This window comes from Lampetra fluviatilis, chromosome 5 (genome assembly GCF_964198595.1).
Source record: "Lampetra fluviatilis chromosome 5, kcLamFluv1.1, whole genome shotgun sequence".
Lineage (NCBI taxonomy): Eukaryota > Metazoa > Chordata > Hyperoartia > Petromyzontiformes > Petromyzontidae > Lampetra > Lampetra fluviatilis.
Window position 1 is genome coordinate 21,853,050 of NC_136279.1, and position 12,030 is coordinate 21,865,079.

General features: G+C 47.5%; 1 protein-coding gene across 1 annotated transcript in view; it reads right to left on the minus strand.

The window, feature by feature from the left end:
• Positions 1 to 3,412: 3,412 nt before the first annotated feature.
• LOC144932290 (otoancorin-like) overlaps positions 3,413 to 12,030 on the minus strand; it is a 53,765-nt gene continuing 45,147 nt past the window's right edge. The window contains exons 22-25 of the mRNA XM_078856232.1: positions 9,306 to 9,445; positions 5,777 to 5,874; positions 4,910 to 5,069; positions 3,413 to 3,650 (exon numbers count right to left, since the gene is read on the minus strand). Of these exons, the coding sequence (XP_078712358.1) occupies positions 3,571 to 3,650; positions 4,910 to 5,069; positions 5,777 to 5,874; positions 9,306 to 9,445 (478 nt within the window). The 3' untranslated portion in view covers positions 3,413 to 3,570. The remainder of the gene's footprint in view (positions 3,651 to 4,909; positions 5,070 to 5,776; positions 5,875 to 9,305; positions 9,446 to 12,030) is intronic.

A 12,030-nucleotide genomic window follows, 5' to 3' on the forward strand; every position in this document is an offset into this window, starting at 1 on the left:
CATAACCCCCTGTAAAGGACCGAAGACCACAGCAATTTCTGCACAATTATTTGACCAGCCGCATGAAACCCAAACCACAATGACAGATTTAACAAATGTACAGACTGTCGAAAAGAGTTTTTTTTTAACCAAACCCAGAGCCGTATTTGTAAAGCGGTGTTTCGCCTGCAGCTGCGTCGTAGGCGGACGTTGACAGCGGCGTCGTGGTGTAAAACTAAATCGTGGTCTTATTTTTCTACGTGTGTCAATGTTGGTCGTGAGCCGCGCACGCGGTTAACCCAAGGCAGCCTGCATTAAGCTAATGTGACAATCTTGTATTATACGTGCTAAATGCAATTTAATAAACGACAATAATAATAAAAAAAACCCAACCTAACAAGCCTCCATACAACGTGTCTGTCTCGAAGTGGCGTGCCCGCTTGATGTTGTGTGCGTGTGGTATGCACAGCGCTCTGAATAGCAATCTTCCACATTGCCCCAGGGGTCGTCTTGTCAGTTTTCACTTTCTCTTCACTTCTCCGGTGGCCTACGGGTGCGCCACGGTGGCTAGGAGATGTGAACTACCTCGCCTGGTATACAGGATGGTCGTGGGTTCGACCCCGACGCTGATGCTTGTGTGTTTGGAGTTTGCAAGTTCTCCGCGTGATCGCTTTGATTTTTTCCGGGGCATCCGATTTTTTCTTTCCGCATTTAGAATGGGATGTGCATTTAGAGTGTTTGGCTACTATAAATGTCCACGTGATAAGCCATTTCGTTGAGCTATCATTCGTGACAGCCTGGTCGCTTCTGAAAAAGAGCCATATAGCTCAGTGGGCCCTACCTTATCTAAACAAGAAATAGTTTACAGTTTTAGTTAAGTATGTTGAACTTATTTCGCTATGGACAGACACCTCACTGCCTCCAGTTCCACCAGTGAGAGTCACTCAAGGCACGCAACGACTCTCGACCACGTTTGCAGATCTCTAACATTTATTGTGGATTAGACAGACGCGCCGTGGATCGGGTTTAAGGGACGTCGCGGCATACATTGATGGGAGATTGAGATCACGATGAAATATATAAGGCACAGAAATTACGATCAAATCAAGCGGAATGCGCCCGACTTCCGCCACACATCAGAAGCTAAGCCGTGGTTGAGCCTGGCTAGCGCATGGATGGGTGATCACCGTGCGTAAAAACAGGTGTTATAGGCTGCTTATAGCCGACGTCAGCAAAGACCGGTGCAGCAACATCGATTATTCTACCATACTACGTTCCACGCCTTCACCAACCCGCACTGACCTGCGTAGTGAAGTATGGTCAAATAACCCCCATGGCCCTCAATCCAGCAGTGGCTTGACAAAAGGGCCATACGTGTACAATATACAGCCAAGTGGTGCCGTGGCAGTTTGACTCACAGTAAGAAGGTTGCGAATACATGACTGGTGCTGTACATTCACATCCCTGTCTGGACTCGAGTTAGCCTCTCAGCCCAGCAGGGTCAATGTGTCCAACTATGCAGGAAGATATTATCCCCCCTACCATGGGAATGTGGAATTCCCAGAGCTATATATTGTATGAGCCTAGGTGACGTCAGTCTGGCACGTGTTGCACTGTGGTATCAATAACAGCCATTGACCTTTGGAACCCCGCACTGACCCCTGAGACCTTCATATGGGCCCTGCTTGTTGGGACGTCCATCCAATAAAATGTTTAGTTGTATAGCTTTTTGGACGGAGACCATGGATCCCAGTGAAAACCCACAGACGTTAGTGGATAACGCAACCTCCGCACAGGTATGTCAAAAACAAACCTACCTATTCCTGTACTGCCTCCTATAGTCAGCTCATTGCCCTGCGGTTGCACATCTCACGCACGTGATGACCCCCCACCCTCTCTTTATCTTTGCCTGACTGACCCAGGTTCACACCTCTTGCGCTGGTGCGCAAGCTCCAGAATGTGCCGTCGGTGGTGGCGGCAATCCAAGGTGGAAAAAAAGTAGCTTAAAATGTTGACACCTTCCTCCCAAAACAATGCAAATTTGTACAATATCTCATATTCACACACATTATCAGAAAATGTATTTCATCATTGGTGCACTGGGCGTCGGTGGGCGTGGAACGCAGCTTTAAGACAGGCTACCAATAATAAGTGTACACATTTTATGAAGATCTTCAATTGTACAGCTGAAATCCGAGCAATTACATGCAAGTGAAGGTGATTAGTTTACTGTAATTTTGCGGGCGGCACGATGCCTTGGCCGTGTGTGCGCGTGCGGATTGTGAAATCGTGGCCCCGTGCGGTACGACAGCTTCGTGGGATCTTCATCCAGCAGTGGATTGATCACGGCCGATGATGACGAGTGCTGTGTGCCTATCCGGGGGGGGGGGGGGGGATACGTAGCGTGGGATAAAGGCTCCAGTCGTAGTGTGCACGCCACCGCGCGTGAGATGAAGCATCCACTTTCACGCAACGGCGGCGTGAATTGTTCGAGTGGTCACGCTGTTTACTGGGCTGCATTGAGATTCCAAACCATGAGCCGCGCGCAAAGTGAATAAGCAGCAGGCGCTCTAAAAGCGCTTGGGCTAATGAGCCCAAGAAGATGGCGAAGCGGCAGAATAAATGATGATGTAATAACGTTCGCTCACAAAGGCGCTATTATGTTCGGGCTTGGGACAGATCAATTCACGTTTATTACCCCCTCTCCCTGAATCCGTCCAAACGGCCTTCCTGGGTAAATAAACAACATCATTATAACTTAAAATAAGGGGGTGGAGTGGTGGTGCAGTGGTTAGGGCACTGAGATATGAAGCTGCTAAGCTCAGTTCGATTCACGGGCAACAGCAGGAGCGAGTGATGTCTGAACTGGTCATGGGCCAAAACCTTCCTTTGTCAGTCCACAGCTGGACTAAGGGCTTATTCCACGCGGTGTCGGTTATGGGGGTTGTTTGAGCAGAATTCACCACGATGGTGAGTGTGGACGAGTGAATGTTGTTGGCTGTGGGGGGTCAAAGCCAGTTCAGATATCGCTTGTGACTTATGTTAGCCGTGGATGCGGATTGAAGTCGGGTCACAGTGCTCCAAACCAATCCTTGCCTCCTGTAACTACAATTAGAATGTATATTTGTTTTATTATGAACATGATATAATGGTCGCTCCAATTTGAAATTTAAATGCAAATCGTAATATAAGCCTTGCATTTGTTAATATTTTTTATCGCGATGTTAATCCCACGAAAGAATCAAGATCATTGGTCAATTCTGTTCTCCAGGATGGTCGGTTGCCCGGCCGCATGCGTGACGTCGCGACACTTGAAACAATTCAGAGCCACCCGCAAACCCCCACAGTTGAATCATCTTTGGGTAAAAATATAAATTCGAGAGCAAGATCATTTCACCTAAAAGCTACGCGTGGTTTAAATCAATCGCACGGAATGGCTCAGCGAAAGAAAACGCGTGCCCTGCACGTGATTTACAAAAGCTGAGACGATCAAAGTTAGGCTAAGCGCAGCGAGCGAAAGCATCGTGGAGAGAGGCCGCGCTTCTCCATGAACGTTTCCCTCTCCGCGGTGACCGCACAGACGAGGAGCCCTCAGGCCACCGCCGAGAGTAGTACGATCTTGAGAACCATGAGGCTGGTCGCAGCCACACGAACATCCACGCCCAACGCACCTGCAAGCAACAGAGAGTTCTTTTGATACTCACGATTCAAATACAACCGCAGGGGGGCGGCGGGGGGGGCGGTGCTTTGTCAGCTTGCTATTTTGCAAAGGGGTGATTGTGCGGGCCCTAATGAAACGGAAGAATAATCGACTTCAAAAGCGTGGCCAATAGCGTAATGATCTGCGGTACACCATATTCCACTACTTGCTCGTCCAATTAGGCAAATTGGGAGTGTTTGTTTGGAAATGCTGTATCTATCTTTGCCCAACTCAAACAGTGCCAGTGGGGGGCGCGTGGCTCTCTCAGAATTACTCGACGAATATGAAATATACACTTTATACATCAATTAATGTTAGATTGGCTGTACGTGTACAATATTCGTAATCAGTAGCAATCTTACCTGCTTGCTGGAGGCTTCAGCTTTACAACTTGCAACAATGAAGAGTGAATAACTTGGTTCACTGGTGATGGACATTGTATATTTGTGTTTTATCAAACTTAATTAATTTAGAACTTCAGGCTGATGCTGCACTATTCGTAAAACCACTCAGTCCCTGGGCTGCAATGTTTCGGCGTTCAAAAAAAACACATAATGGCTTTCATATTTTCATTGTTGTAGGAGCATAGATTTGACTCAATTCAGCTCTCTAGCCCTTCTAGAACACCAATATAATTTATATCAACCACTCACTCAGTCAATCACGATAATCTATATGCATTCGATTGAACAATATACTGCACCCGTGTATCATGAGGCCACAAGTACTGTACAGAACTTTGCCAACACCACTGCTGGATGAGGTCCTCCCCAAACCGTGCGGGTCGTGGGGGTTATTTGAATATACCTCACCATACTGGTCAGTGCCGGTTGGTGAAGGTGGGGAGCGTTGCTCTGGGAGCGCAGAAGTGCAGTACAATAATGGATTTTGCTGCACTTTCCCTCTGTTGTCCGGCGTGTAAACCGTGCAGTCTATGATCGCCTACTGTGCAAAGTGGTCGGGCCCATCCGATTACTATCCAAGCTCAATTCCCCGCTTAGCTTCTGAGATCTGACAAGGTCGGGCGCTCTTGGTCATCGGCCTTGTGGCAAGCAACGTTATGAAAAATGAAAAAACAACCACTTAAACTCTTTGGCAAAAGCTACCCGCTGAGTAGGTGCCGTGTAGGGTAGCGCGATTGATGAGCGAGATAATGCCCACTGGGGTCTCTTGCCATGGGATCTCGCTGAGAATGAGCGAGTGAGCGAGCGAGCGAGCGGCGAGAGTTACCCGCCGAGTTGAGGCCGCTGGGGAGTGACTTGGGCTCGATGTTGTTGATGACCTGCAGGAGCACGCTCCTCTGCTCGGGGCTCAGGGCGCTGCGCTGCTCCTCGGTGGACGATGCGGAGTTGTCGGCTCCGAAAGCGAACAGCTGCTGCAGGGACAGCGCCTGGACGGCAGACGGAACGCGTGGCGTTAGCCCGCAAGCTGCCGCAGCGGCGCTGTCGTCACCGTCGGCCAGGATCAATCCACTGCTGTTTGAAGACCTTCCCCCGAGCCATCGTTATGTATGTACGTTGAACTTCTTTCGCGCCGTACGTAGCCAACCGTGCTAATCGGAGGTACATTGGAAGGATGACAAACTAAACGTAAGAAGCAGTTCTAAAGAAATTATTTTTCAATGTAGATTTAAAAGTGCATAGCTCCCAGTGGCTTCCTCATATCGGAAGGAAGAGCCTTCCAGACGGCCGCAGAAGCGCACGCGATGCAATTACCGTCTCTGTTCGATGGCTCGTCAAAAGCTGCTGCTGCGAGGATGACCGGAGTTCGATCCCAGTCAGCAGATCCAAGGAGGGCGGGAGGGGGGCAATGGGGGGACCGCTGCCCAATATATTTTTTATTTATTCTCAGAGCTAGAATTGATCCAATTTATGTGCAAAACTAAATTCAATGTGTTTGCTTTTTGTTGTTGTTGCGCAGTCGGTGGTGACAGGGAGGAGGCCACAAACCCACTCCACTAGAGGACCCAGTTCTACGGCAGGTGGCTGTGTGAATTGGAGCCCGGGAAATCTCTGTCGGTGCCGGCCGGTCAGCCGGCCGGCTTAGCCCTCTGACCTCTGAGCCACATGGCCGCCTCCACGCTTAATGCAGCCTTACCTTGAAGGCATCAAGGGAGAGAAGGGGCACAGCCGAGGGCTTGATGTAGGGCATGAGGCTGCTATTTAAGTTGGACAGCTCGGCGGGTGTCAAGCCCCCTGAGAAAACAAGACAAACCAGCGTGAGTAATGCAAAGTAGGCTATCTGTTTTTGTTATCTCACACCCCTGCGAATGTCAATAATTAATTATGTCGCTGGACAAGTCGCATTGATTTGTATGCTTGCCAATGAGCCAATTTGCACAGTCAAACAGTTCGATTCGTTGAAGCCGCCCCCAGTAATGTCTGCCACAATTCCAAAAGCAGCCTCCTGGTTCCGAAGTGGACAGGGGAGATCCCTTGCGGCATCGTTGTCATCGTCGTCGTCGTGAGCGCAAGCATCTGCGTCGCGTTGCCATAACGGCAATCCGAAACAGTTAGATCCCACAGCAGTGATGAACAGATGAACCAACTCGGAGGGCTGCCGTCTGGCAACGGCGATATTGAATTGAGGGCACCAGGAAGGTCATCGCGGCAGTGGGTGGTGATCACAAACCGCACCGGGGAAATGCCACGGGCGATGCAGATGCACATCTGATGCATGAGTGGCGACGAAGACGACGACGATGATGATGATGATGAGGTGACGATCCGCGCTGCAACAGCGCAGGCGAACTTCGCACAACGGAACGCGTCACCGCGGAGAGTCACTCGCCGATAGCCACTTCCTCCCGGTGGGATGACAAAGGTTCATTCTGCATCCGTCCCGACGATCGACCTAGCCCTTGTCGATGTTGCCATATCCATACGACAGAAGATTACCGATTTGATAACGCAAATCATTGAATGCATTTTAAATGTGTTGTCTTTTCTCCCACTTTTAGGCGCCATTATCCTATGGGTGCAAGCCTTGTGACGGAACGGAAGACCCAGTCAGGTCTCTTGCGAGCGTTCCTGCCAGACAACGATCAACGGAAGCGGACATCACGGAAGTAGTGCAGAGATCGCTTCGCGTTGAGTGACCTCTGGTCCGTAAAGTCAGGAGCAGCACTTTACCGCCCGCTCCGTTGCAGAGAGTAATGTTCCTATAAAACCTTAAGTAAGTTTACTGGAAAAACTGAAGCCCAAACGAAATTAAAAATATATATTGACCATGGCACTCATCACTGCCGTAGTTTCGTTTACTGCTGTAATCACTCGGCCTTGCGGTTAAATGGAGAGATGGCACCGAACCAAACCAGCAAATCTGTTGAATCCTCCACATTTCACGCCGAACATGAAACACACGTAAAAATAAATACATTTTAAACACTGGACTCGATGCACTCATTTGGCCACAACATTGGGAAGTAATTCAAATCCTGCGCAATAGCATCTCGCTTTACACAGCATATAAGAGGTCGCATCAGTAAGCAAGCATCTAATAACGTCAGGATGTGTTCTGTACTCGTATTAATAGTTCAATACATTCGACATTTGTTCACCATTGCACGACTGAAATTTGCATCTGTAAATGTTCAACGCCAACCTACCATCACCGAGGTCTTCATTCACAACAAGATTTTTCATCTTAACATAAATAAAGTTAAGCGCTAACCTGGGCCATCGCGGGAAACGTAAAACAAATCTACAAATAAAACAGGCAAAGGGGGTTTGTTTACTCTGGAGTGAAATACGGAATCCATTGACTAATGGCGCTTTCTGATCAATGCGCTCCAATGCGTCGCATCGATCCCAAAGGCTCGATAGGTCGATAGATTAAATTTATGTTTCCTCCCTACGCAATTCTTTTCTCGACGCAGTTGCAACAGGGCAGGGCAGAGGGACCCTGCGTTCCGCGGTGCCGGTAACGGGGTGGTATAAGTAGTAATAATACTACAGGGCGCTTCAAAAATGTTTTACCACTTAGATGGGACTATAGTTTTTAATGCAAAAAGAATGGATAATACACTGATGCATGATAACAAAAGTATGTTAATAGCTTCAAAAAGGAAAAGAGTCTCCACTTGTTCGCCATCATTGTCAACACATTGCCTGGAATCTTCTCCAGATGGTCTTCAGAAGCACACTTATTTTATTGTTGAAAATTCTCGGAAGTGTGAACATTTTTTTGAAGCACCTTGTATTGATGATGACGCTTCGATTCATCGACAACGAAAATCGATTCGTAGCCTCACGGCGGCGGTGGCTACGCTGCTGCTGCACGTGACTGCCGGAGTCCAGCACTGTGCAGGGGCAGCAGCGAGGGTTGGTGGAGCACCATCGCACGAGCGACAAAATGTTGCGAAACTCCCTTCCTGTGCTCATCGAGGTCCAATACTCTGGGTTCGCCAGCAGAATGCAGTACAGGTACTGCAAAGTGTGGGCTGATGCCATCTGTCCCTTCTGTTCAGGACACGGTGTTGCTCCTTCGCATGTTGGGGGGTTTTCCTTGGGTGCTGCTAATCCCTCTCACGTGTATAGTGAACACTCACTCACTGGCTGAAAACGCCTTAATATATAGAGAACTGCAGAGCAATTGCTTTGGTGCTGTGGTTCCCACTTGGCTATTGTGAAATGCAATTTGCAATGAACGACTAAAACATAAAACTAATCGTTATATATGTTTTACACATCGAATCGTGTGTGGGTAAGAAGACAGCAGATACTTTCCAATGTGTATACTGTATATGTTTAATCTAATGTGTTCACGTGTGTCCTGCAAGCTACTAGAGGCCGCTACATTTACCAAATTTAAGAATTTGTTTTAGAGATTATTTTGATTGGATCGTGACGTTGAATTGTGGAAATGCATCAATTTGTTGGCCGTCATGTGGCAGTCGTGAATTGTCACGCGCCTGCTGTTCTGGGCGCACACTGGCCTCATGTAGGAGGTGAGCAGGTGTGTGGGTGGCACGCATGACCGCTCGATATGTATCAACACGATGAGATGGTCATCGACAGCTCTGGAAAGGGAGAGCAGATTGAGCGCTAATGCCAGCTGCTGATGCTCTTGCGCTGTGCAATGGTATAAATATAATATGATATAAATATAATATGAATAATGATGATGCTTTTGAGCAATTTGTCAATCCACTGCTGAACGAAAAATCACCCCATGCCGTGTCACCTAATGCCGTCCGTGTCAGTCGTGGGGAGCTTACTAAACGTCCCCGGTTCAGGATTTTGTAGTGGGTTGTGGGGTAGCAGGTGGCCCTTTGAGCAAATAGGCCACGCGCTGTGCACATGGGTGGCTAGCGGTTGAGTGGGCGTGGCCATGCTAAAGTGGGCGGGGCTATGTTTAAAGTGGGCGGGGCTATGTTTAAAGTAGGCGGGGCTGTTTAAAGTGGGCGCGCTATGTTTAAAGTAGGCGGGGCTATGTTTAAAGTGGGCGGGCTATGTTTAAAGTGGGCGGGGCTATGTTTAAAGTGGGCGGGGCTATGTTTAAAGTGGGCTGGGCTGTGTTTAAAGTAGGCGGGGGCTTACGGGCGGCAGAAGGTCTGCTGACAGTTCACTAACCACACGCGTCCTGGTCGATCCTCATAGAAAATGTGGTGTCCTCATCTCCCCACCTGCTATGTTTCCAACCTCGTGCAGGGTGGACTCGGTCCACGTGCTCACAAGGCCCAGCGCCTCCACCGCCTTCTCCTTGAGCGCTCCAAGCACGACCCTGTCGGGGCAAAGGGCTCCTCCAAGAGACGCCACCACCGTGCTACGGGAACAACGAGTTCACAAAGGGGGGGGGGGGGGGCAGTCAGAGGCTTGTAATGCACACGCGTCGCTTTTAGGGCTCGCAACAATAACGAAGATAACAACAATCATCTCCTGGACATCCGTGAAAATGAGCTTTATAGCTCATCGGATACCGCCAGTATAAATATTCCGATTCTGACCATTTACAGCTCTCTTGTTTGATCAACTGCTGGTTCGAGGCCTCCCCATGCCACATCGTTCATGGCAGTGCATCGACCATACTTCACCTTGCCGGTTTGGAATTTCTCCCCTTATCCCAAGCTAGAACAATGGCAATGGTGCAGATTTATTTGGCTCAGTGGATAATGGTAGGGTGGATGAACAGTTAAAGCTTCATATTATAGTATGCTAATGCTCGTGATTGACACAATGACCATTCGTCTTAAGCGTAGAGTGACAACAGCGGGAATGACTGACTGGTTTATGCCCGAAGACTGCACTTTGCAAACTCGTGCCCTAGAGAATAAGGACCTCACCAGGCCCAGGGACTTCATCTTATCCTCTGCGTCGAAGTCTCTCGCTTTCTCTGCATTAAATAAATGGACATATACATGCAACATTCATCCTTTTCCCAGGATGCCTACGTCTTGATTGCATTTAGATTGCCCTCACATCCAAATTGGCGTCGTGACGTTTTGTAATTTGCTGTCGTTCCGTAATGCCTGTTGAGATTTTTTTTTCAAGTGGATAGCGCGATAGAATATAAAAAATAAGTCGTGTATTATCGTATTATTGTTGTACCTGCTTACTCAGAAAAAGCCTCACTTAATCTCAAGTCTCTTTTTAGGGGGTTTTTGTCAACTTTGCACATGAGGGGCGATGTTCTGATGTGGAATCCAAATCGGAGTAATTTAGCAGGATTCATGACGATGGTTTTTTTGGGCTATATCGCATAAACATACCTGTCAACGCCTTATCAGTGCCTACTTTATTACACACCAATTCAGACCTTATTGTTCACCCTTATGAATCTCAACGTTCATCCTACAAAGTCCCACCACAAGAGGGAGAAACACCAACACATAGACAACATTTTTTACTCAATATCCCTGTTAAAGAATATGGGTATACCGTGTGGTTTGAGAGGTATGTAAATGTGTTGTTAACCCACCACCACCCCAACACAGCCAATTAGTAAGGTTGGTCAAGTGAACAAAACGGGCGAATTCGCGACTACTTCAGCACGCCGATATGTTGGGAGCGTAAACCCACGACATTTACGATTCGAGTACGACGTTTCGCTGGTGATTACAACCAGCTTCTCATCAGGCGTTTTTCCTGATGAATATGTGGACGGCATATTTATATTCTAGATGTGAAGCTTTCGTGACTGCAAGGATTCATACTCTTAGGTTTTTTAGGTAAAGTCACGTCGGTAAAAATAAAAATAAATAATAAAAATGAAAAAAATGATAATAGAAATAAAATAATAAATCACGACGTTTCAGAGGCAACACAAGTCTCCGTCATCAGGTGGGACCGTCACAGCTAAATTTACTGTATCAAGTGAGGCATATTTATATTCACACGATCTCGCCCGAAAACCTTTATTACGAATAATATTGGTCGCGAAAGCCTACGTTCAAAGTGTCCGTGACTGCAGGAATTACTCTAGGTTTCTTTCGGTAAAGTCACGTAGAAATAAATGTAATTAAATAATAATGGAATACGACATGTCGATTGCAACACAAGCAATCGTCATCAGGTACGAATGAATGAGAAACAAAAACCTAGTAAACTTAGAAATATAATGCAATGCAACACAGAGAGTCGGCTAACATAACAGGGTGTTGACTTATGTTAGCCGACGTATTCTATTATTATGTAATTTAATTTCTTTCTACGTGACTTTATGGAAAGCACCAAAGAGTGAAAGCCTACGTGTTAAATCAGCGGGTACATTTCCAGCATCGCGACGTTTGGTCAATGCCGGTTACATTGTACGTGGGGTTTTTTTTTATCCGTGGGAGGCAACGTGAGAAGCCAGATTAATCCTGTGCATAACAGGGGGAGGAAATACAGAGTCCACATGGAAAGGCACTCGGACCCGGAATCGAACCCACAACTTCTGGCAGTGAGGCACGAGTGTTGCCACTCTGCCAGCAAGCCGCCAATTTATAACTATTGTTAACGTGAATATTTAATGTCACAACATGATCCATATATGTACAAAACACATTTATTTATGAAAAATTACCCCATTTTTATCCTAATTGCGCTATCAGCGTCACGGCGTGAGATGAAGAATCCATTGAGATCTCTCGTAGAACGGCTCCCTGGAAGCAGACGTCACGGAGTTACCTCTGAGATCTCTGTGTGAGTCGTCAGTGACTGGGCTGAGATCATCAACTCACACAATTTGTGCCCAGCATCTCAGTGGTGCCGGCTCTGAGCTCTGACCTCTAACCCACCAGGCCATCTCATCAACGGGGCTTCAATTAAATTTCTATACTCTTTGGTTCTTTCGGTAAAGTCACGTAAGTATAAAATAAAATAAATCACGACGTTTCTGGCGCAACACAAGCGTCCGTCATCAGGTGGGAA